General features: G+C 41.7%; 1 protein-coding gene and 1 long non-coding RNA gene across 3 annotated transcripts in view; both read left to right on the forward strand.

Moving 5' to 3' along the window:
* Positions 1 to 999: 999 nt before the first annotated feature.
* Positions 1000 to 26412, forward strand: part of FGD4 (FYVE, RhoGEF and PH domain containing 4) — a 105265-nt gene continuing 79852 nt past the window's right edge. The window contains exons 1-2 of one of the 2 annotated variants that reach the window (XM_086884880.1): positions 1000 to 1477; positions 1953 to 2056. In XM_086884880.1, coding sequence (XP_086741006.1) covers positions 1954 to 2056 — 103 coding nt within the window. In that variant the 5' untranslated portion in view covers positions 1000 to 1477; position 1953. Of the gene's footprint in view, positions 1478 to 1780; positions 2057 to 26412 lie in introns of those variants that run through there. The other variant, XM_023937557.2, reaches the window with a different exon arrangement.
* Positions 2254 to 4007, forward strand: LOC111936559 (uncharacterized). The gene is made up of 2 exons (XR_015285646.1): positions 2254 to 2507; positions 3767 to 4007. It is a non-coding gene; the product is annotated as an uncharacterized LOC111936559 (long non-coding RNA).

Below are 26412 nucleotides of genomic sequence, written 5' to 3' on the forward strand. Positions count from 1 at the left end.
CAGTCTTTTATCTCTGAGTCACTGCTTTATTCTGTATGTTTACGAAAGTCAAACCTAATGTTTGCAATTGCAAGCAGACAAAAAATGATCCAGGAGGTGATCTGGCCGCTTCATTTTTATTGGCAACTGAAGGGGGTGGCTGTAAGTTATCAAGCCTCTTCTGGCAGAGAATGATTACAGAGCCCAAAAGAGTGAGATCATTGGCACATGGTGGCAGATGTCCCAGCTGCACCAGTTCTTCCTCCCCACTCACTGCTGACACTGAAAGTGGAAGATCCACTCCTTTGGCTTCTGCCTCGTGATCCTTCACTGCTGTATGTGTGGTATGGGAAGAAGCACCTCGTCCTCTCTCTCCTGCCGTGCCTTCCAGGGGTCAGACACTGCTGGTGCTTCACATGGGTGGTCCCCTGACATCAGCAGGTGTGGTTGCTGTCCTGCATGCCAAGGAAGCCTCCTGGAAGACTCAGCAGGATCCTCACCCTGTAGCACAGGACTTGGGAGGAAGCTGATGCCCCGTCTCGTGGGTCCCCCCTGCAGATGTGGCTGTGCTGTATGCATGGCTCTGTGGGTGCTGACAAAAGGTATCCATGTCCCTTGGGAGTCAAGGAAGTTGTGAAGTCAGCAGCTTGCCTGAGCAGTCCATGAAATCTCATTTTGGAATATGTAAAAGCCAAAGAGTGGCTGTATGTGTCAAATGAAAGGTCTTGCCTGCCCACTTCCCATCTCTGACAGTGGTCAAAAAGAGATGTAACAGCAGGGTAAGTACAGAGGGTACTTCTCCAGAATATTCTCCCAAGCCCCAGCAATTCATGTGCATCCTGGCAACTAAAGGTTGTGTTGGACCACTGCCACAGGAATGCCATCCCTGGAGTGTGGCTGACTGCACTCCTCTTTTGTGAGAAAATCCTGCAACTACTGCTGATGGCAGATGAGGCAACATGTTCCAAAACAGGAGGCCACCTTTAGGGAAGCCCTAAAACCTTCGGTTTGCAAAGGTGAGGAAATCCCTGTGTAGTAGGAGCGCTGCTTCTCATCTGGTTCACCCCACAGTGCACTGCACCGAGCTCCCTGACAGACTTCAAAGCCCTTAAGAGACTGCTCTCACAATGGCACAGGTGAAGATGTTCTCCCAAACACCGTGTTTTGGTTAACCAGGTAAACAGGTGCTTTCAGACACTGCTGCTGTAGAAGTGATTGTAATCTCAAAGCATTACAGCCTGCTGATTGCCTTTCCCATTGATGAAAATGTAGAGACTTTGGCAAAGAGGCAAGAGTTTTGGCCTGGGTGGAACTATTATTGATGAAAGTATTGCAGCTCCCTCCCTGGCAACAAAACTCACTTTTAAGTGCTGGAACTCAGAGATGCCTTTGAGAATGTTCTCGTCAGACACGGGGGGCTGCGTTACGGCCAGCTGGTGTGATGTTCGCTGGCAGTCCGACAGGAGCCGGCCTCCCCTGGCAGCCTCACATCGCGGAGGTGAGCAGGGGGAGAGCGCGGCCGCCCGCGGGAACGGGAACGGGAAGGGGAAGGGGAACGGGAACGGGAACGGGAACGGGAACGGGAACGGGGCCGGGGCCGGGGTTTCCCGGGCAGGCTCCGGGAGGAAGCAGAGCAGGTGCGGTGCCCGCGGGGGGAACTCGCTCCGTGGGCGCCCGGCTCGGAGAAAGTCTCGGCGCATCCCCGGGCCGGGCCGGGCCGGGCCGGGCCGGGGGCGGAGGGCCGTGCCTCGCCGTGCCGGCGGGGAACCCCGCCCGGGGCAGGAGGCGAGGGCAGGGCTGCGGGAGGCGGTGCCGGCCTGCTGCCGGCCAGGGTGAGGTGAGGCGGCAGGTGAGGGCCGAGCGATGCAGGCGGGCGGCGAGGGAGGCGCTGCCCTGGGGGCAGTGCGGGGGGCCCTGCGGACCCCCCGGCCTCTCCCCCCATCCGCCTTTCTCCGTTTCTCCGCCGCCCCGAGGATGAGCGGAGCCGAGGGCGCACGCTTCAGGAGAGTGGCGATCCGCAGGAAATCCAGCGCCGCTCCCGGTGCCGGCGGAGCAGCGCCCGGCAGCACGGCCGCAGGTAACCCCGCAGGTCATTCCCCCGGTAAAACCCCGCAGGTCATTCCCCCGGTAAAACCCCGCAGGTCATTCCCCCGGTAACCCCGCAGGTCATTCCCCCGGTAACCCCCGGTAACCCCCGGTAAACCCCCGGTAACCCCCGGTAAACCCCCGGTAACCCCCCGGTAACCCCCCGGTAACCCCCGGTAACCCCCCGGTAGTCCCGCAGCGCTGCCGGGGCAGCGGCGCTGTGGCCGCGGCTGGCTGGGGCTGTTTGCCGAGCAGAAGGCGCTGCTCACCTGCCGGAGCCGGGACAGGTTCTCCGGGGGAACTCCTGCCGTGCGGGGCTTGGGGCCGCTGCTCCCGGGGGCTGAACCCGGGGGATGATGGGGAGAAACCCCCCAGCGCCTTCGGAGCTCCTACCAAATGCACTCGAGTTGTACTTTTTATTCATCTCCGTGTTTGTTACATTGGTATGTGTTAGAATGTTACATGTTTTTATATCCAAGACTTTTGCGCTAGTAGTTCTTAGGACGGCAGGAAAGCCACGTTCCCCCTCTCACAGATCGTGTCACCTGCCCCTCCCCAGTGCCTCTCTCTTTTCCCCCTTCAGCAGCAACCTGTGCTAGACTTGTTTGACACGATACACTTCAGAAGGCAGCTGCATAATGTTGAACGGGACAGTCAGACTCTGGCAGGTTACCTGTGTTACCTTGGCCACCCTGAAGAAGTACAGTCATAAAATCTGGACTTCAGAAGGTTGTCCTTTATCAGCAAGTGAACGCACATGCCCATGTTTCCAGGCCTGAGCTGTGTGATGTGACAGCGAGTGCCATGTGCTGTGTGTGCAATGTGCTGTCCTCATGCTTGTGGTGCCACGGCGGCTTGGTTTTATGGGGGTGAAATAAAGCTTGAAATCTCTGCCATATGGTTGTTATGATGTTGGGAATTACGACATGTCAAATACTTAGGACGGGGTATTTTGCTTTGGGACAGACCACGACTTCCTGAGCAAGAGCCCTGCTTAATTTAACAATGAGAACGCACAGAGAAGAACAGACTATCACAATGACGTTCACAGGATTCCTTCTTTTAGATTTAATGTGTAGCAACTTTGGATTTGCTCATGAAACCACAATATTTTATTGGTGGTGGGATATTTTTTGCCCCCAAGGCTTTATGTGTTTGTTTACACTGGGAAAGAGGAATTGGTAATTGTGTTTGCAGCATGTAGACTTGGATTTTTAATCTCCTCAAAGAGAGGTATACTTACAACCAGGACTCTGTGTTTCCTGTTAACTTGTAATTTAGTTTTTTAATCTTCTGCAGTTGCTCTCTGTTACCTTAGACTCCTGGGTAGTGTATTTATACTCATCTACAATCTATTCATTGTCACTCTTTTCATCTGTGCTCACACCAACTCCACCAGGTGACTTATTTACTGAACGTTTGTGCAAGATGCAGCCTTTCACTCTTGCTGGCTTTTGGGTTGCAGGAAGGTTGTGAGGTCCACAACAGAAGCAATATCCTCCTAGTCAAATATGCCTGCTCTGCAAAAACCAAACTCACAGTAGATTCTTGTATTGTGACTCCTAAGAATGAAAACCTCACAAATTAAGATAAGGAAATGAATATGTGGGAAATAAAAGGGAGATTTTGTGATGATTTCTCTATATAAGTGTATATAAAGCCTCTCTTTTTTTTCCCATTCATAATCCAATTCTCCTGGAAGATGAGATGAAGAAACCTTCTGAACACAACTTCTATTCTCAGAGTGGAACTTTGGCTCCCTGTCTGCTCTTCCTGTTGCAGAAGCTGCTGGAACAAGTGTTCCAGCATCCTATAAACCCAGGACAGCTTTGTAGCTTCCCTCTGTGTAGTCAGAATGTGACTGCACTTGCTTCTGTGGCTGACAAAAGCTCACCAGACTGCCTTGATTCTGCAATAAAATTAATCCACAGTTGCAACACGAAGCTAGATGTGTTCTTTCTTCTATTAAAAAAAAAGAAAGGCAGGTGTTTAGGCTTTTCTGGCTTATAAAATACTAACTGGATCTGAAAAGGGTTTTAAAATGCAGCACTCTGCCTGTGACCTGCTTGAAAATCTTACAGGAAAGGAGTTAGTGTAGCCCATTTCCAATGCTTGTCTCTGCCAAATGTTGTGCAATATGAGAGTTACTGACATTACTGCCTGGGGGACAGTACTCAGGCAATTGTCTCAGATCTGTATCTGGAAAGGAACTCGAGAAAGTAAATCTGTTTTATGAGCTGTAAATGCATTCGAAACAATTCTGGATAATGCATATGGCAAGCATATCAGAACTCTTCTCAAACTAGTAAATTGTGCGTTAATTAGTGCAAAGACATAATAAAGACTATTGTTAACTCCTGTGCACTCAATAGTTGCCTCACAGCTTTTGACACTGGGCTGATGAAGGAGGGAATGTTGCAACTTTATGTGCTGGGAGGCAGAAGATCAAGGAGTGTTTCCATTCTTCTTGTTGCTCGAAAACATTTCTGATGCTGAGATGAGCTACTGAAGTTTTCTGTTACAGCATCAGCCTTCTGTTGTGCACTGCAATCAAAGTTTCTGATATGTAACAGAAAAATCTTTCTGCTCTTCCACATACTATAGCCCAAATTCACCTTCATTGTCATGTGCAAAGTGGCAATTCATATTTTATTAACCTGTGAGTTTGAAAAAGCTTGGTGTGTTTAACTGCCTTACAGACAAAGCAAAATTTATCTCTCATTAGAAGCTGACTTTTAAAAGTTTAGACAAAAGAGTGCTTGAATCTTCAGAGATAGTTTGAAATGGATGGAAAATGTCAAACCTGGTATCTGGAGAGGGTTTAGAGAAGGGTGTTGTGTGGGGTAATGCGATTAACAATCTGTTTTTGAAGAGAATAACTGTTGTGGACTTGGTGTCTTTTTTTCCCCTGCTAAATTAGAATTCAGAGTTTGTGCGACTTGAGTGAATCTTTACTTCCAATGTGTGTGTGCATGTTAACTCCAAATTAGCTCCCTCCTGGAGACAGGTCTAGGCCACAGCTTGCTTGGTCAGCGCTTTGAGAAGCCAAGAGCTCTGCGAGGTGAGAATGTGGCACCACTTCCATTCCACTGAGGATCCAGCTGCCCTTGGAGCTTCTCCCCGCGCTTAGCCAACTTATTTAAGGCATGAAGCCACCACTCAGAGCACAGGGACACAGTAACTCACTCTCCCAGCAAGAAATAGCTTGCTCCTGTCATCAGCACAGCCGCCTCTGGCCTCGCTGCACATAAACCACATTAACTTCTGTGGCATTCAACTCTCGCACGGCTTCCCCGGCTTTGTGCGCTGGAGTGCAGGTTTTCACCCTCTCTGCAAAGTTTTCCTCTGGCCACCGGCTTCCAAATGTCCATCTGCTGGCACTGTGCTGTCTGTTGGCAGTCTCAGACACTGCAGATGCCTCCTGGGGAGCTGAGGTAATTTGAATTCAGGACAGCGTTCACTGCAGCAAGGTGTCTTCTAACACTGACAGGAAAAAAAATAGTTCCCGCTGCTGCTGTTGTATCTCTGCCTGTAAATGGGTATGAAACGATGGGATTATGTTCAAGAAACTCCAGTAATCTTTTGGGTTTCCACCTTGCAGTAGGAGATAACTAAATGAGACTCTAATAGCCTGCTGCTCCTGTCTTTGAAAAATGTCTTTGTTGTTTATTTTTTAAATGCTGGAAGGACAACTGTGGCCTGCCTGACAGCTTCTCTTTGTTGTTTTACCTTTGAAAATACAGTAATGAACATTGGGTTTTTATTCTTCTTGTTCCTGGCTTTGCATAACCCTCTGCATTTTGTTGACCGGTCTACAGTTATTGAAAATTTGGTATACAGTGTGTTCAGCAAAGACCTATGCAATCATTAGGGCTAATCTTAGCAGAGATTTGCATCTCTAGGTGCCTTAGAGACCACTGACAAAGAAAAATAGCTGCTTTACAAGCCTTCCTGGGGATTGGAGCCTTTCTGAGGTTTTTCTAAAGTTGAGCTTTATCAAGGAGTGTTGATACTTTAAAATGTTGAGAGAGGAAGGTGAATATAAGGAAACTGCTTTCAAATATTTCTCTTCCTTCAAAAATGAGGGGAAGTAAAGCAGAACAAATTGCTTTATGCAGAACTTGCATGAAAATACGTTTTCCTCTCATTAGAGAGTTTCCTGTTTCTGTGGGCCAAATTAATTGCCTCTGCCCCTTATTGAAGCAAATGTGGGGAAGTGCCAAGAAATGGAACTTTGCTTTCACCATTTCTCCCCCCACTTCTCATCCAACATTCAGGATCGAAAAAATCCCCTCAGAGCCAGTAAATGTAGTTTAAATGTAGTGTTCAGTTCATACACTGTCCAGTCATGTCTGTATGTGCTTTGGGTTGGCTTGAGGTTCCATTTAACTCTTGTCTGACAATGTCTACTTTACCCCATAATTCTTCTTGGCCTTACAATATTGACTTCCTGGTGATCTGGATGTTGATTTCCTGAAATAAATTAAAATTTGTATTCATTGATGGCCTTTTAAGTGACAATACACAAGAGATTTCAAAGGAGAGTTGCAATTTGACATGGGTTTGCTGGAAACTGTCCACTCCTTGCTCTAGAGGCTTCATTTAAATGTAGCCTGAGAGGCCAAAATCACTTTGGTTCTGGTAAGTACCATTGCTGAAATGCTTCTAGGCATTGTTGAAACTGGGAAAGTAATAATTTGCACAGTACAAACAAAATTACTTTGTTGTACAGAATCATAGAGCTGGTTTCTTTTGTAGACAAATTAATAAATGTGGTTGGGAGGTCTCCGGATTGGAAAGGAGAGCTTGTTCAAGGAATGTGTTACATTTGGGTAACAAGTAAAATTAAATGTTGACCAAGGAAGCTGTTAATAAATAAAAAAATAAAAAACAAATAATAATAATTGTGATTTGCCTTTGACAAGTATTTTGTTCCTTTTTTCTGTCAGCACCCATAATGCTTAAAACTGCAATTATCAGACTTTTCCCCCACTGCTGAAGTCCCAGTTAGGGACTATCTCATCTCCCAGCATTCCAGTCAAAATCCTATTCATAACTGGGCAGTATTTGGCACTGTTTGCCAGTATGTCTTGGGTACAGTGAGATCTGTGATAAAGCCCTCCAGCTGCAGTGTTTTTGCACTGCTGTGTCTTAAAGCAGTGTTATGCATTTGATATATAAGTTGTCTTCCCAGGATGAGGGGTTTGTCAGAGGAAAAGGAAAAATAAGAAGCAAGGAGTTATTTTAAAATGAGACACTTGTGGGCTTTTCCCTCTAGTTCTCTTAATATTGGGTAGACTTTCTTCAAAAAATTTCTGTCAATTCAATATTTTAATCAAATTACTGACTGTGAATTTTGTAGCTGGAGCTCTATTTCTGTGAGAGGAGAAAATGGCTTTCTATTCCAGAATGGGATACTATGTATATTAACTGTCCTGAATATAAGGTGATCCAGGATGAATATTTACACTTAGATGATCAGAATTATCCTTTTCATCTTGTTAAATCTGTGAATAAACTTTGCCTCCAGCTATTGATGGTCAAAACATTTTAATCAAATGCCTAGCAGTGGATAGCTCGATATATTCAGGCCATTGTCAACAAACTCCTGTACTCGTGACAAAGGGACAGAGAGCTCTGCTTAGGGAGAGTATCCCCAGAGCACCAGGTTGTGTAAATAACCTGAGCACAAAGGAGGAAATGGAAAGAGGCATTTTTAGTGGTTTCTTCAGCTAGATGCCTTGGAAATAGCATTTTAACAGAGATAAGCCTTTAGCAGAAGAAAAGTCTTTTGAAGTAAATGTAGGGAAAGGAGGATGTGGTTCTGTTGAAATGTTGGCAAACCATGTAGAAGTCAGCTGTGGTTCCAGGGTACAGATACACAGCAGTGAAGTGATATCAGAACGTATGGAGAATTGAGTAAAAGCAGGAGAGAAGGAAAATTACTGCTACAGTAGCCTGCAAATCTAGACATGTAAAGAAATGGATTTCTAATGAGTTTCAGAGCAATTTGACACCTCTGATTGCACTGAAACTCAGTAAAATGGAGCATAAAATGTGTTAAAATTAGAGGCAAAAGACACTGAGTGGAGGGTAGGACAGAGCAATGAAATAGCATTCATAGCATTCATTATAAGTATTAATGCTAAGTATGTCAGATGTTAATGTGAAACAAGTAGCCTGGAAAGAAGGAAAAATGTGGTGGCACTGTAGTGTGACATGTGCAATTCTGAGATCTATTAATGACTTCTGAACAAATGCCTTGCAGCACAGGCGATAATGTAGCTTGGAGGTGTAGCCTTCCCCTCACTCTCACCCAGATGCTGGTGTGGCCAGGATTAGATGAGGCTAGGAGAGAAACAATGGTGAACAGTGATTAAAAATCACTGCCTGGTTCAGTGGCTGAATTTCTTCTGGCCCTTTCAAGGGTTTGACTTTTTATTAGCTGAGTGTGTGATGTTTCCATGCTGGGCTCTTGGCTCTGCTGGTCACCACTGGGGACTTTGTGGTGCTTGAGAAGCAGAAGTCAACTGAGAAGTTTCCAACTGCATCTTCTGTTTCTGTGAAGCAGGAGAGGCCTCAGCCTGCAAAACTTGAGAGCAGATCCCCCTGCCCATTCCTGGTGGCTTCTCAAAGGTAGAAGATGTAGGGATAGAGCGCAGAGCTCCCTGGCACTGCCTCTGCTTCTGGCTGAGCACCCTGACCTGGCCACTTGCTGCTCCTTGTGGGGACTGCCCAGTCTTTGAGCTCCAGCTAGAAAGCTGGGCTAGGGTGACTTTTTATTTATTTACTTAAGGCTTCACCTTCCTATTGGGCTGAGACATTTGGCTGCTTAAGCTCAGGAGCCTGTCATATGCCACACAACTCTCTTGAACGCTGTAGTATTGCTGGCTCACAGGAGAGAAGGCTCCTTGTTTCTCTTCTACCATGGAACAGGTATGCTAAATCAGACATCAAAGTCAGTGTCTACAGCAGACTTAAAATCTCCAAGCTCCATAAATTCCCTGAATTGTAAAATTGTAAAAGCAAATAATATTTGAAGGCATGTTGCTTTTGAAGTATTTTGTATCACAAGGGCTTAATGACAACTTGTTGCAATGAGTTATTAAAATCTTTTTCCTCTTTGCCATCTCTTGCCACCATTCACTATCTTGTGATACTTCACTTCCTTAATTGAATACTAGTATATATGTATTATTTATATTGCATATAATAAATGCAATCTATTATTGCAATATATTACTGCATATTGTAATATACAGTAGCTGAGTTAGGAAATTAAACTTACTGGGTAAGTAAGTCTCTCTTCAGAGTCGGTGAGTCAAGAATCAAAGCAAAGTCACTGGTACAGAAAAAGTCAATTGTTTTTGACAGAATTGAAGTTTTTCTCAGTTTTATGCAATTATACTGCTATCAGCCTTTTCTTCAACTGGCTCTTGCCAAAATGTCCCTGTCTTAATACAAACATACTGTACATTCCTTTTTATTCGGTCTGGCACTAACTCTCCTTATTAAGTGGTTGCATTTCTCCTCTGAGGGTAGAATCCTTTTGTACTTCAATTATTCTCCTATGGATTAGCAGTTCTAGAGCATTCAAGAAAGTTATGTGGGATGAGACACCTGGGGATGGCTTTCAAAAGCCTGAAAAATCTTCATTCTTATAAGAGGCCTTTAATTTCTTTAAAAAAAAAAAAAAGCTTGGAAATTATTGTGCAAAATGTGGTTCTAGTGAAGACTTTGCAAAACATCTGATTTTTATGATATGTACAGTGAAATCAGAATTGCTATCAGTGCATAAAATTATTCAACATTTGTGTTTTGGCTTATTTTTATTCTAAATATAGATCAGTGTGAATTTTATTAAGATGTACTTTTAACTTGAGAGCAAGTTGCATCAATTTCCTGCTAAAAACCATAGTCCATTTTAGAAAGCAGAGTGGTTGTAGTGCAGCAGCTTAACTTGACCAGGTTCTGGTAATCTGAGCTGAGTGTTGCTCTGTAATTACCTCTGTGTGCTCTTGAGTTATGCATGATAATTCAGTGAAACAGTGTTCCTCATGAGTTATTAATCTCTAACTGATCCAGGGGACAAACAGGCTCGCCAGACCTGCAGGTGAAGGGCACTCCTTCAGGCTGACAAGGTAGGTGAGGCAGCAGGGGGTGATTGCCATGGCTTTTGTGTTTGTGGAGGGTATGGTGGGGTTGTTGTATTTGTCCAAACCCAAGAGGTGGGTTGTGCACAGGATTTTTTTACATCCTTTCCCTGTCCTGCATAGGGGGTGTCTTTAGAACAACATTCCTGCCATGCAGCCAAGGGTGAGAGAAATACCCAACTGCTGTGGGTAGCCAGCAGGAGATCTGGCTTGTGCTGGTGAGGGCTGTCCGTGGCCTTCAGCATAGAGAATTGCCTCCTCAGCTGTTCAATTCATTTATTTTCTGTGTAAGGGCTGCTTCTGTATGGCATATACGAAAAGCTTTTTGTTTATAGGAATGAGAACAATATTAACATTGTGGGTGTTAATAAGGAATTTAAAGGAACTTCAAAACCCAAGTGAGTTACCTCTTCAAAGGATTTTCATGGAGTTTAAGCAAACAAGTGTCCGTTCATCATAACTGTGGGGAGTTATTGCTTCCTGCTTTTAACAACTCTTACCTTTTAACACCATTATGGTTGCTTTTCCCAGGTGGCCAGTGCCAGCTGAACAGTTCACTAGTTTTTTATGGGGTTTTTTGGGGCTGTTGTCACCAATTGCAGTTGAGCTGCTGGAGAAAAGTAGGCTTACCATTTTAAAACCTGACTAATACCAGGGTGTTGTAACATGGTGTGTATCATGTACCTTATCCCTGTGAATATTGTGCCCTCTTTGCTTAAGTCTTGTATGGGGCTGCATCCTGATTAAAAATGAATCTTAACCGAGTTTTGTGTCTCATGTAGCTTACAGAAAATGTTGAGATAGCACAGTGGTAGGTTCTAGATGAAAAAGAGATCAAGTAGTTTCACCATGCATGTCTTATGACTTGTTGATTTAAAGGCTTACATTATTTAGAAAACAGGAATGTTTTAGGGGTGTTGCATGCATTTCAAGCTCTCACATTACTTATTTCCCCCCCAGGGCTAAACAGTGTTGATTAAAGGCATGTGCCAAGCCCTTTACTGATTGCTTGTGTTTTGCTGGTGTCAAGGCATCTGTGACCAGCAACGTGTGGATCTGAATGATTTGAAATAACATGCAGTTTGTGACAGTGGTGAGCAGGACCAGGATTCTGCTGCAGGAGATATCAGAAAGCCTTCACAGTCTTCTAAAACTACTTTGATTCAGATATTTCAGACTCTTATTATCTAAAAACTCATAATTTTCACTATGGTTTTCTTAGAAAATATTAATGTAGTCCTTTCGAATAACAAAGAGGTTTTAAATCTGACACAGGGAAAATGGCTGGTGTCTGGAAGCCTGGGTTGGTACTGCTGCTGAAGTACCTGCAATGGGAAACAGCTCCAGGGCACAACAGTTTATAACTATTTTCCAGTTCATTTCTTTAGGTGTGATATTAGGAATACTCAAATATGGGGAAGTTACAGAATCCAGACTCTCACTTGCAGACTCTAGAGCCAAAACTCCAGTTTCACAGCTCGGACCCACGAAGTGTCACAAGTGCTCCTTTGCAGCACCAGCTTTTCCAGTTGTTCCCTTTTGCCTAGAGGTGGAGGTAGGTGATAGATCAGGAAAAAAACCCTACAGAATTCTGTGTCAGAGTAGTTTTTTGGAGAGAGTTTTCTGCAGGAAAAAGAATTCCATTCCATCTGCTGCCCTGTGGTGTACAGTGCTATTGCTCACACTGTTACTGGCTTAATAGGAAAAAAAAAAAAAATTAAAAAAATCTTTCACTCTTTCCTTCCTCTCACTGCAGGGAAGGAGATTAGAGACCTGAGCAGAAGTAGATGAATTGTTCTCTGTGGACACCATGAGAGTGCATAAATTTAGTAATCACCATTTTCCACATGCTCAGCTCTGCTGGGCTCTGCTTGTTTGTATAAAAGTACTTCTGGAAGAAAAGAACCACTCCTGCTTCCCACACACTCAGGTAGCTCTTTGTGCCCCTGTACCACCCCGAAACTGCAGTTTGGGATGGACATGGAGGAATTTCTCCAAGTACTCTTCCTCCTTCAGGAAGTCAAACAAAGTAGCTGCTTGCTGTCAAATGTTAGCTTCAGTTTCAGGAAGGAAAAATGCTTTTTAAATATGAGAAGTGAGAATATATTATCCTTCCTGAGACTGACAAGGACTATATGCTTATTATAGTCAGTGAGCTGACAGGCAGCACTAAATGTGGGTAAGGCTAACAGAGCTGGAAACTGAAATACACAGAGCTGGGGGATCTTAAGTCCTGCAGTTGGATATGTTTTCTTTTAAATTTTTTTTTGCTGTGTGTGGAAGAGCAGGTCGTTTGAAGTTGAAATACAAGATTTGCTGTGGCACAGGCTATAGAAGCAGAATCAACTTTCTGATAAGGAGTTTTTTTCAGGTATAGTACACAAGAGATTAGAAAAGCAGGAGCTGCTCAGTAACTGAGGAGAGGACTGCATGGTGCTGTTCCTATTCCTAAGGATTTTTAATTTTTTTTTTAATTTTTCTTTATTTTTTTTCTTGGTGCACGGGTGTACATTGAAAGAAGGAAGGAAGATTCTGATAATTAGTAAGCATGTTAAACTCTAAATGAGAACTTCTGAACTGCATTACAGCAGCTGCTAACAAGCCAAATAAAACTAGATAATAAAACTCTGGTCATGAAGAAGAACCTCCATTTTTCTCATAAGCCCTTGAATGACACAGGTTCAACTACAGAACCAAATTTTGCATGGAATGCATGCTTCTCCCCCACTCTTTTTTTTTTTTTTCTGTATGTGGATGTTATAACATTGAACAATCTGCAGTTTAAATTATGATTGTGTAATTAATTACTTGGTGAGCATGGAAAATCAACTCTTTTTTCTGCTTATTAACTTGTTGGGTGTGGGATTTGGGGTTGTGGGGTGGGTTTTTTTTTTTGTTTGTTATTCTTAAATACTATTCTGTTCCCTAATTAGGACTTAGCAGATACATTTAGGAATATACAGGCAAAATAACTTTCTGGAAAGATGCATGTTTGTGTACTGATTAGTGGATTGTGGGGAATGACTGCACATCTTCTCTGAGTCATTTATTTGATACTAAAAAGGAATTCTTTCTATTAATTCTAATTCATATATATGAATTAAAAAAATAAGAGCACACCTGTATTTTATAGCTCCTCAGAGATTAAAAGGGAGGTAACCTTAACACCATTATATCTATGATAAGAATCTGAGTTTTGAAATCTGAAGAAGAATTTTATTTTACTTCTGTTAAGGTAATTTTAATATAAAGTTAATAAGGTAATTTATATTTAATAACTTCATTCTACTTCAGTATCTTTCAAAACATTACCCATGTTGGTTTACACACAGAATTGTGCACTGTGTTGAAAATGTGAAAATTCTGTCCTAGTACATGATACCTATTTAAACTTAGGATATGAGCAGCTGCATATTGCTCTTGACAAATATCAATAAAACAACATGTAGGCAAGTCTTGACAGATGAATATTTAACTCCACGTTTGTATACAGACTTAAGCTGGGCTCAAAACAGGCAGGCAAAGTAAGTGCAGTAATTTGTTTTCCACATTGTAATTGAATTTAAAGCCTTATTTCCCTCATGGCAGTTCACTGAATTCTCCACCAACCTTTGCTAAAAAAAGCACAATAAATTGCTTCTGTGCTGGAAGCAGGAGGGGAAGGCTGCAGCATGTTCACCACAGCAGCCATGGGCATGCAGCAGTGGGGATGGCAGGATTTAGAGGCTGGATTATCAAAGCTCTCCATCCTGCTGGATGCCTTGGGCCATGGCAGAGGTTGGATTATCAAAGCTCTCCATCCTGCTGGATGCCTTGGGCCATGGCAGAGGTTGGATTATCAAAGCTCTCCATCCTGCTGGATCTGTTGGGCCATGGCAGTGGTGTGCTTTGGGGCTGCTGCTGGATCTCCATCTGGCTGTGGCTCTGCAAAGCTGGTCTGGTTTTCCTTGCTGGACTGGCAATTACAGGCTCAGGCTACAGACAGAGCTGTGATTTAACAGTGTTTAGGGGTATAGACTCCTTAGAGGTTCTGAGCTGTTCCTATCCAGGGAAAAAAAGGCAAACTGATAACAGCCTTAGCCTTATGGTTTCCTCTATCTTCTTTTATATGTATCTTCAGATGGAGCTCCTCAGTCCAGCACAGTTTTTAACAAAACAACAAGCTGACTTACATGGAAGAGAGCTTAATACACAAGCTGATAGTGATAGGACAAGGGGAGCAGTTTTAAACTAAAGACTAGATGTTAGGAACACATTTTTTTATTCACAGGGTGGTGAGGCACTGGCACAGGTTGCCTGGAGAAGTTGTGTTTAAGGCCAGTTTGGTTGGGGCTCTGAGCAACCTGGTCTGGTGGAAGCTCTACCTGCCCATGGTGAAGGGCTGGAATTAAATCATCTTTAAGGTCCCTTTCAACCCAAACCATTCTGTGATTTTATGGATGCTCATACACTGAACTTTTTTGAACAATACTCTTTGAGTATTGACCTATAGCCAGTAAATCAGGTTTAGTTTCTCTAAGGTTTAGTTTAACTGTGAATTGTTTGCAAATATGCTGTCCCTGATAGGGCTGTAATTCAATAGAAATGGTTGTGCTGAGTAAATTTGCCATGTGATATGAAAGATGAGGGGATTTCTGACCTGTCTGCTGCCTATTTATATAAAATCAGACCTGGTCTCTTTTATGATCAGCTGAAAGAAATATGACCATGTAGAACATAGGGGTTTTTTTCCCCCACAGACTTCATTTAGAGGTCTCTCTTTTACAGATTAATCAGTGATTAATTGTAAAATGGTTACAATTAGCAATAGCTTACCATGATAGTTTTCCATCCTTATTTCAAAGTCTAGTATGAAAACAGAGCAATTTACGTGTGTATTTCTTTCTTTGAGAGTGGCTAATTGTGAGCTGGAGATCAATGATGAAAATATGGAATTGAGGATAAATTGCCTATGGAAATGGATAAAGGTAAAATATCCTTAACCATTTAGTGGTTTTGCTGTAATTCCTGCACTATGCTTTTCATACCTGCAGTGTGGTTGCTTATGCTGGGTAGTGAAACCTTTTCTAAGACTCACTTTTGCTTTCTGCTTCCATGGCAATAGATGCTTTTAAAAAAAAAACCAACAAACAAACAAACAAACAAAAAAAACACCAAAGTAATTGCAGGTGTACTTCTCATTTTCCCAGTGTCCGTGCAACTTGACACTTCACCTTCAGAGACTGCTCAAAGAGCTTGATGAATGCCTCTCTGAATCCCTTAGTGACTCTGCTGATGGTTGGCAAAATTTGCCAGCTTTCTTTCCTGTCTCTTCTCTTTGTGACTGAGCTGCATGATAGGAAATGACATACAAGTTATTTGCTGTAGTTCTTTGGACATGTGAAGCAGATGTACTTGTCAAGTGTGTTTCCATCTAAATAAAAACAAATTATTTCTAGGATTGTTTTATCAAATTCTAAGCCAAAACACTGGATCCTGTACTGTATCATGTCCCAAATTTAGTAAATTTTTGTATATTTTTATTTTATTTTCAAGCAGCCCTGTATAGCAAGTAATAGAGTTTTGAATGGATTGAGGCTCTTTACAACCTCTTTCTTCAAACCCATCATGTTTTCATTTGTAATGTTCTCATGTGTATATGTATTTTTCATCTCAGGAGCAAATCATCAGCCTTCAAAGGTTTTGAAATTATTTCCTTTGATAAAATATTTTTGACCTATTTATCTTAGTCTGTGTGATAAGTATAGTTTTACCTTCAGAATTGTCTTCTCTGCAACAGAAGGATCAGAATTCCATTTCCTTTCAAAAAGAGGAGGCAGCTACTATGTTTTATTTGATTGATATCTCAATCTTATTGGGCAAATTATTATTAAAGCTTTGTATTGCTGTATAAACCAGTGGAAAGGACTGTGGAGCAGAAGATTGCAGGTGATGTTTCTGTATTTTTAGGTGTTTTTACACCACAGACTATTAGAGAAACAGGAACTACTTTTCAGATTATTGCTTTTGGTCTGCTCTGCTGGTACTGAGATTGCTTTGAGAGCAGTGTTGTGAAGAGACATCCTTCAAAACACTGACCCAGTGTGAAATGAATGCGGGATGTTTCAGTGGCAGGACTATTCCAATACTGGTTTATACGAGCTCATTACTACACTTGCAAAACTGAGAAGCAACTGCTATAAGCTGAGCTTTCTTTGTGTCCTGGATCTCCAAAGCAAAATTACTTCTTCCTTCTACCAAAAATCTGGAATAAAATGAAGTGTATTTATGACTGTCTAGTAAGTGTTTTCAATGTAGGCGCCTTGTTTTACAGATAAACCAGCAAGGATCGGGTATGGGTGACAAAAACTCCACTTTGTATTGGTGTCAGCTCGCCCTTTCCTGCAGAAAGGATAGGGAATGCTCAGCAGGCAGTGATAGTGCTCTGCAGGGAATGATGAGTGCTGTTTAACAGCATATTCCTCTGGTAGCCACAGTACTGTGCTTTCCATTTGTCTGGGTAGAGTTTTACTGTTCACTGGAGCATCTGCTCTGTGGAGGAGGTTATGCATGCAGAGAAAACAGTAAGCGTGAAGTTGAGGTGTTGTGAGCTTGTGTGGGGTCTTGCCATCTTTCTCTGCACCCACAGATAAGAATGAAGCTCTTGCTTTAGAAATATTTTCACATATTCATAAAATAACTGAAGAGTGCAATATTCTGGTGGAAAAAAACAACTCTCCCTCTCGTTTTGGCCTTGAAAACCACAAAAGGAAGTGAAAGAGACTGCGAGCCCTTCAGTGTATAGGTTGTGCAGTCACCTTGGGTGGTGGCTCTGAGGATACAGCACAAAGTCAGCCTGGTGGAGAAAGAATCTCTTTTGACCTAAGGAGAAAATGTGAATCTCTAATTTCTTACCAAATGCTCACAGATGTCTTCACTGGTAAGTAAATAAATTCCTGTATGTAGACAAGAATCCTTCAGAAAAAACAGGGTAGGGTTTGGGGGTCATCATTTTCCATAGAGCTTCTTTCCTTAAGGCAAATACTTAATTCAGCAAATATTTAAGTGAGAAAGTAATCAGGGATTTGTTTACTGAGAAACACCAAAGGACAGAAAGAAAGGGGGGAGGAATAGAAAAGCAGTATTCTATTCTTCCAACAGTGTGATTCAACAGAATTAAATTCCTGCCTGCAGTTAATTGGGATTGATTGTCTTTTTCTAAATTATGCATAGGAAAAGCAAAGGTATTACTCAGTGGGGTTAATCAGAGAATTGTGAGAACAAGTTGGAAGTTTTCCATTCTGCAGCCAGGATATTACATACATATGTAACAACTAAATATCCTGTTTTTCTGAGGTATTGAGATTGAGCTCTTCTGAAAACCGCTTCATTAATGTATGAGTCTGAATTTTGGATTTTTATTTCTAACTTTAGACAAGTAAACCAACAGATTCAGGTATCTAATTTGGTGGATTAATATCTGTAAGTACATTTCTAGGTATTTTAACTATTTTCAGAAGCCCAGAAGTGCCTATGTATAAAAAAAAGTGGTTTCTGCCCCTTTTCAGCATGTGAAATTGTCAGTAAAAGCTAAATGTAAGCTGAGCAAATGGCTTCTGTGAGCAGCTGAGGTTTGTGCTGCAGTGAAAATGCAAGGTCTAGAATGCAGTAATTAGAGAGGCTAGTCAATACTTGTTAATGAAGGCAGTGCTTGTGATCTGTCTTTGAAGGGGGAGCAGAGCAGAGCTGCCCTTCCTGCAGTGCCTTATTGACCTGCTGCAGCAGCCTCTCTGCTCATCCATGGGATAATGGACATGCTTCCTTTAAGAGTAAATAACCTATTTTCCAAAAGTGCTGGAAATAGTTCAGGAAAAATGAAGTGGGACTGCAAGGTGTATGGGTACATAACGTGTGTCTGCAATTACAAGGGGTTTTGGTGGGATTTACAAGCTCCAATAGAAGCCTTTTAAGAACAATTTCTCTATTTTTTTAAATGGGACTTTCATTTTTGTTAATAGATCAGTCTAAAGGGTTTGTGTATAACTTGAATGAGGGAAATTTAGCCTGTGCACAAGTTGCTGCTGTGAAAGGATAATAAATGAGATATGAGGTGTTTGGCAGACAAGCTTCAGAAATGTTTCAGTGATTTACTTCTCTGGGAAAGACTGCTGCCACGTAATTCCATTAGCTGTATGACATGGCTGTGTGGTGGCCAGGCGTGTCACTGCCCTTGAATCTCCATTTTGCCCACTCCTTTATTTGTGCTGTTCCCATGAACTGTTTTCCTGCCTCTTTCCCGGGGTGCCAGCTTCTCAGAGGCGATGAGAACAGCCGGCTTGTGGTGGTCTCTCCTATATTGTAGCTGTCAGAGCGAGTTTGTGAGGATCAAAGATGGAGAAAGGGGGCTCTGTTAGAAAATGAGTCTCTGCGTGGCATTTCTTTCAAGGCTGGTCTAAATCTGGCTCAAGATGAAGAACGTGTCGCTGAGGTCTCCGCTATGCTATTTAGTTCCACAATTACAGAAGAAAGTACCAAAGATGGAGAGCTGCTCATTTTCCCATGAAAAAGGAAAACTACCACTTATTTCCTTTTAGAGCAAAGTAAATGAAAAGGGAGAACTTTTGGGAATTCTCCTGTGAAATGTCAGTACATTGTTTTAACAAATTTTGTTCAGTGTAGGTATGTTGCCACATGCAGGAAAAACAAGTACAACCCCTGCCCTCTCCCCCCCCCCCCCCCCCCCAAATTCTACTTCTTCAATTTATCATGCTTTTTATGCTCATTAACATGATTTGGTAGTGATCAAGGCTGTTCTCAGAAGCTCTTACTCTCTATAAACATGCTAGAAGCACTCTATAAACATGCTGGGTGAGGTCCTGATATCTCACAGCACTCAGAGCTGCTTTGCATAAAGTAAAACATTCCTTCCTTCTGCTGACTCCTGGGCTCACAGTGTTCATGGCTCCTGAATCTATCACTTGGAAGCCTGCACTGACCTATATGAATCAATTTCTCCTTTAAAAATGCTTCAGTTATTGAAAATATTTTATTTTTATATTATTAATGGGAACAATGAACACTTAATATCCTACTACTCTTGTGATGGAAAAGTCTTTTTGGAAGTGACTTCTATCGGAACTGCTTTAACTTAGGAGCTGCAGAATGGTCAGTGACAGACCACTGGTGCTGGTGATGGGTTTTAGATTGCCATCCTAATCCAATGGACATTTGAAACTTCTCTGCCATGGTGTTTGCAAGATGGCCACATAAATCTGAGTGGGTTTTACTTGGTGGTATATTGAAACCACTTGTTGACCTCTGTTTAGCAATGGTTTTCTTTGTAGATGAGTTATGTACTGGTGTTCAGAGTCCTTTACATTTTCTGCACTAGACTCAGTGTGGTGGGATCTAAATGTGGAGCCCAGTTCAAATATCACTGCTGTGCCCAAAGATGGAGAGTTAAGTCTTCAGCCAGGCCAGAGCCCTAGGGAAGGCAGTATCTTTTACAGTGGTACATCTGGGGAGAGTAAAAATGGCAGGAAGTCAAGCTCTTGAGTACACTGAACACCAGCAAAATTGAATGCTACTGTTCAGACTTATTTTTCCACTTGTTCTCTTTTTGGTAAATCTGCTCACTGTACTTGAAGTGTAGATGGGGTCTTGTTTGGGAAAGCGTAACCTCAAAGCACAAATCTTACATGACTAAAGAATGAACTACACTGCTCTATCTGTACTTTTTGACAGATGAAAAGCCTTATTTAGATGTTTCCTCTCTGCTGTCTTGCTGGAACCGTGAAGTCCTTCTCTTTCAATGGAGCTGTGTGTGGTTTGAAGCAAGGAGGGAAGAAAATAATGCTTTAAACAAGGCATTTGTGTCACTGTAGGAGTTCTGCAAACACAGCGTACAGAGCTGATGTTCTGTGTATGAAATACCATTTTCATTTTGGAATTCATTTAGAATTCAATTTAGAGTTTTCATTTTAGAAGAAAGTATATTAAAGTAATGTTGCTCATTTCAGTTCTGTAAATTTTACAGAAGCCAGGCTGGGGTGGGAGAGTGCAGTTCTGGTTTTGTAAATCCAAAAAAACAAAGCACGAATGACTGCTGCACTTTCTGTTTCTACATGAAGTGTTTGTCACACATTTGAAAAAAACAACAACCTTCCCATCTTCCTAAGCTGCTTCTTTGCTTCTTGTATGTCTAAAGTAGCCAAGACAAACCAAGCCAACTAGAGTCAGAGAAGTGTAATTTACACATGCTGGGGATATATGACAAGCTTGTCTGGGTTTTAGACTCACCATGGCTCAGTTTCCATAGTCAGCCTCTGCTGTTGCAGGGGAGGCTGGTGTAGAAGGTGTGAGGGCAGCTGGCTGCTCCTGTGCAGCTGATGTCTCTCAGGTTCTCCCAGAGACAACTTTTTCTGCCAACTTCAGTCTGCTAAGGTGGTTCTGTCATGAGCTCCTTTTTACTGTTAATTCTTCTTTCCTTCTGATATCCTCAATGACCTGAGCTGGCCATACATGGCTTTCTTCAGGTACGTTCTGGCTCAGAAGTTTCTGTTCTCTCCTGGTCTCTTGGGACTCTTGGAAGTCCCTTTGAGATATCTGCCACAGTTCAAGAAGTCCTAGCCCTGTGCTCTTTTCTCTACTGCCTTGATATGTGATCTTCCTGTGAATTTTTGTCTTTAGGATCCTGACATTGCCTAGAAATAGCTCATGGTAATTATATATATTTTTTTTTAAATCAGACTGCACTATAACTGTAAGATCTGTGGAACATCAAGGCTGTGATATACAGCACTGTAACTGCAGTGAGAATCAAATTTAATGAAATACAGTCCTTATGTAGTGAAGGTTCCCACCAGATAGGTCAGAGAATAGCTTGGGGTTTTTTTTTTTTTAAACTTGTATCCATTTTTAAACAAAAAATAAAAAAAGTAAAAGAAAAAGTAAGCATTCCTCATCAGTACTTTATGTCTCTAAAATCAAGTCAAAATTAAACTTCTGAGCCAGTGGCAGTGTCTGCAATTAGGTTTATTTTTAAAACTTCTGTCTTTCTCTTGAATGTATTCCAGATATGTATTCTTATCTTCACACCTCTGGAAGATACAGTGAGTATCTGATAGACAATTGTAAACTTGATAAACTTCCTTTGCACTTTTACACATCTTGACACTTGAACTTTTAAATATCATTGTTGTATATGTATTAGTACAGCAGAAAGGGTAATTTTTCTCTCAAAAAATAATCTTTTGTTAAAAAGGCACTTTTTAACTGACTTCTGCAGTGTGAATGTTAATTTTATTATTATTTTTTAATTTCTCTTGAATGTAGTCAAGCCACTGTGTACCTATAGAAAGTATCTTTTGGTGTCCTATTCTGTCTTTAGTTTCTCTCCTGTGTCCTTTGATAAGACTTTTGAGGCTGAAGTAGGATATTGAGGTTCCTGTTTCATGGACCAGTTTGTTCCATAAATAGGACAGTAAATGGTTGTCTGGCTACTTTTTCATCTGAGAGTTCATACTGCCTTAGAGATTTATCTGTCACTGAAAGTAACATCCATGCTGATTGCTCTGAAGCAGCAGTGAAACACAATAACCATGATTGAATTGTTGCTGCCGGGATAATGGTGGAGGGGAATGCTACAAAATAATGAACTGCCAGCTTCCAATAGAATTTTGCCCTTTGTTTAGTATAATGTTTGTGGTTTCCAGTGGCTTCTGCTTTTTGTCATGCTTGCTACATAGGTATTTAAACTTTTATAACAACACCAGATGATAGTAATCTAGTCTTTGGCAAATTATCACTTGCAGTGCAGAGTAGCTCCCCACACACATTGGGTACTACTCACCCTTGTTACTACAGAGGAACAAAATTGCATCTGCCCCTTCCCTCAAAAGTGGGAAATTTTAGATCATTTCGTTGCTTCTGATTCAAGAGAAATGATAGCAGAATTTCTGGCTAAAAGTTTGTAATCTGGAATAAATGTTTCCTTGTTGTCTTGAGTGGCTAAAATAAATGTCAGCTGATGGTGGGGGTGTTAAAGGATGTGACACTGTACTTATGGATCTGGGCTTCTTCCTGCACCTGTCTTTCCTATGCTTTTTCCAGTTGATATTCTATGTGATATGCTTGAGACCTAAGTGCAGATGTTATATAATGAATCACTTATTTTGTTGGTTTGTGAACCATTGCATCACTTTTTCCTTCCTCACCTGTTTGTGGGGGTTTCTCTTAAACTCTCAGAAATATCATAAAGGGGGTTGGATCATCCTTCATATCTCTTGATATCAATGCTGTGCCATACAGATAGGTTTTTCTCTCAAAAAAAAAATAATCTGGAAAAAGTCATTTAGTTTCAAGCACACTGTTATACAAGGAAAACCTTGCTGCTTTTTTTTTTTTCTTTTTCTTTTTTTTTTTTTTTTGTTTGTTTGGTTAGGTTTTTCACTAGATTTAGCCCTTTTAAGTCCTAAAATACTTGTGAGCTTATCAGCAGTGCTTCTCTAAAATATCAACAAATAGTATTGCTGAGAGCCCTGTACATGAATAATCTTAAAATACCGAGAGAAATGTTATATCTGCTGTCTTCCCAGAAGCCCCGTGCATCACCCAGTAAAAATAGATTAGTGATGATATAGTAGTAGCAACATTCTCAGTCTAGAAGTTGCTCCCTTTGGAGTGGGATGTGCAGAACTAAATCCAGACAGGCACATGGGAGACTGGCAACCCTGTGGGTAGGGATGTGAGTGGGGAAAAAAAGCAACATTGGTTGCATTTTTGGAATAGCTCTTTTGATGCCGAACCTGGGAAATCATGAGATGACTCTTAGCAAAATTCCCGGGATCCTGGAAATTTGCTGTCTTCTCAGTGGAATTTTTCCATACAAGGTCAGTATTTAAACTCCCTAGTGGCATTTTTCAAATATACTTTTAGAACAGCTAACTCTTTAAACTTGGCAGAGACCAGCAGCTGCAGCCCTAAAATGATCCTTGGCAGCTGATTACCGCTTTCCCCAGCTGGCAAGTTTTCCTGTTGTTTTCCTCTTCCCTTTTGTGTCAGGCAGTTGGTGATATTTATTTGTCCTCTAATGGGAAAGCAGTTTCCTCCATCCTGCATTAGAACAAAGTCTGATTTTTATTTTGATCCCTGAGTCCCCCCTTTTTTTTTCCTCTCACATGGGACAGCCTAAAACCACCATGGGTACCGTCAAGAACTGCATGTTCATTTTTCTTGCCTTATAAATATCTGTGCAACTTCAAGTAATTAATGATTGTTTCCTCCTCCTGTGTTCCTAGTCAGGGGGATTATTAGTGCTGGGGTTATGCACACAGAAGTCTGCACAGGGAATTGAGGAATATGTTGAGGAAAAAATTCGTTGTAGAGACAAAGATTTTGAACTTAGATTTCTTGAAGCAATTCAGTAGCTTGCCATAGGAATTTTTTATGTTTCAAGTTCTCCATGCAGGATATCATTCTAATTCCATCATTGTTTCCTGTTTGGATTACCATATTTCCCAAGTTTCTTCATTAATAGTTTTCTGTTTGTTTGTTTTTGGTTTTGTTTCTTTTCCTCTTTTCTTTCAAAGCATCTCTGTGACAAATGCAAATATGTCTAAATTGGTTTTGCACTTGAATGTGAGAAGGACACAGTGGTGACAGTGAATTTTCTTCTCTGAAAAGGAGTAACATGTCCTAGTTTCTAATGGAGCTCATTTATCTCATAGAAGGTGAAGCCACCTTTCTGAATGGAAATGTTTATTAAGCTAACTTTACACATTTTCTGTAGTGTCTTCTTGATAATCTATGATCTCTTGTCTAAACTTAATCTCTTATCTAAACTCCATCTCTCTATTGCCCCAGAGTACTCCTGCAAGCTATAACTCCCCACCCTAAATAAACTGTGACAGATTTAATAGTAGGCTAAAAGTAAAAATTCTAGATGAGTGAAAAAGAGTCCAAATTGGGTTTTTTCCATGGTATGGACTGCATTGTTTGAAGGGATATTTTAGCAGCTGTGCTTATTGTTGGTTTCTAAATTCCCTGGGGTGCCATATGTGTCACCAGTTTGCATATGACTTTAGCTGAGGTCCACGGTGGTGCTGCGCTTCATCTCTGGAAGTTATCTGCAAACTTTTTCTCTCTGAATAATGATAAATTGATATCGCTGTTATTTTTTTCCTTCTTTTTCCTAATCCCTGCCTATCTTGGAATAAAGGCCAAAGAACCCAAACCTAACGTGTTACTCTGACATTTATTATATCCATTTATTTTTTATACAAATAGTTGTGCCATGCCTTCATACACCAAAAATGTAAACATTCTTTCCATTCTATGAAGTTACTGAACTCAAAAGCTCTTCAAAGGACCCTTGGGAAAGGAACCCACCAGAACAGATTGGCAAAGTTCTTCTTGTCTCTTTCTTTGTTTATGTTTTCTTTCTGTCATGTACACAAACAGTTCAGGACAGGGAAGAACTTAAAACACTTGAAATGTAGCAGATGGAGACAGATAATGACTAACAGTTACTGATGAGATTTTTGTACTTTAAATTATGCTCTAAGCAAAGCAATTTGGCCAGAGGTAAACTGGTATTTGAGCTTAGAGGAGGAGCCACCTTATGATGTTGTACTTATGTTTACAGAATGTTGCCCTTTGGGTATGGACAGCATGGTCAGACTGATTCTGGAGGTGGCTTTGGCTCCCAAAGCACTTTCAGTAGTCCCTTGGAAGACACTGGTCAATTGATAGGCCAGCCAAATGGCAGACAGGGAAAGAAAAGGAATTCCTTTTCCCTGGGTTAACCCTGACATTGTGCTGTTCCATCCTGCTGTGAACTGCCTGGACAATGGAAAGCAGAGCATCCTCAGCAAGTTTGGGGATGGTATTGCATGGAGAGGGGGCATTGATGTGGGTAGGGCAGGGATGCTCTTCAGAAGGACTTTTTCAGACTGGAAAAATGGATTGAGAGGAACTCCACGCAGTTCATTATGGGCAAAATAAAGTTTTACTGTCCCTGTTAGAAAAATCTGTGCAATAGCAGAAGCTGGTGCTTGGAGAGCAATGCAGATATGGGAAGCTTATGAGACAATAATGTGCTTTTGTGCACCAGCTGTGTTGGGTCATGTAAAGTGAGCCTGTTAGTGGTCAGACTACACCTGGAGTATTGCTTCCAGTTTAGGTGGATATTAAGAGGAAGTTCTTTACTGTGAGTGTGGAGAGACACTGGGAAAGGCTGCAGAGATAAGCTGTGGATGGCCCATCCCTGGAAGCGTTCAAGACCAGGCTGGATGGGGCTCTGATCGATCTGGTGTAGTGAGAGGTGTCTGTGTCCATGGCAGGCGGGTGGAACTGTGTGTTTCTTCCACCCCAAACCTTTCTGTGATTCCTTCAAAACTAAACTACTGCATGAGTTGAGTGCAGCTTGACCCAGAGAGGGTCTGACAACACTTGTTAGATTGCCTGTTGTGATCTGCAAATGCTCCTGTAAGAGTTTAGATGCCTGGCTGTTTCACTGGAAATATAAATGGTCCAAAACATGGGCCTGCTGAAACAGTCTTTGTTGTTGGTTGCCGTTCTTTGTAAGGCAAATAAAGTAGTTGATTTGCCTCCTGAAGGAGAAAAATATGCACAATCTGCTTTGTGCTTTGTCTTGGATAGCAAAAGAAAACATGTTTTGGTTGTGATTCCTGCTTCCTCTACTTCAGCTCCATAGCTGCAAGAACTTAAGTTATATTCTCAATGAATATATCATATAATATGTGATAGCGTATCTTGAGACATCTTCCTCATTTTTTAAGTTACTGTGAGCTTCTGTCCTGAAGGAACCATAGACTTAAGATAGAATTTTTTCTTGAATAGTAATTTTTCATTTTTCCTTTTAAGAGTTCAGGTACATAATAAAAACAACAGATAAGGTGATAATGAGATCTAGGTTCCAAATCTTACGAAAATGTATTCCTCAAGGTGGAGCAGCAAATATATGCCTGTTGTAGCTGGGTATTTATTTCCTTGATTTTGAATTGATTTCCCAGCTTCATGCATCTGCTTTGAAAGTCTTATGAGAATATCATCATTCATATAAATAGTTTCAGCTCTGGAAGAGGTAAAAAGTCATTTTCACCCCCACCTCCACTCCCTCCCCAAAGTCTCATGTCAGTCATGGTAGTTGATAGAAAGGCTTAACAAAATATTCTGACAAATACCTTGGACATGT

This window comes from Cyanistes caeruleus, chromosome 4 (genome assembly GCF_971803275.1).
Source record: "Cyanistes caeruleus chromosome 4, bCyaCae1.hap1.1, whole genome shotgun sequence".
NCBI classification, from domain to species: domain Eukaryota; kingdom Metazoa; phylum Chordata; class Aves; order Passeriformes; family Paridae; genus Cyanistes; species Cyanistes caeruleus.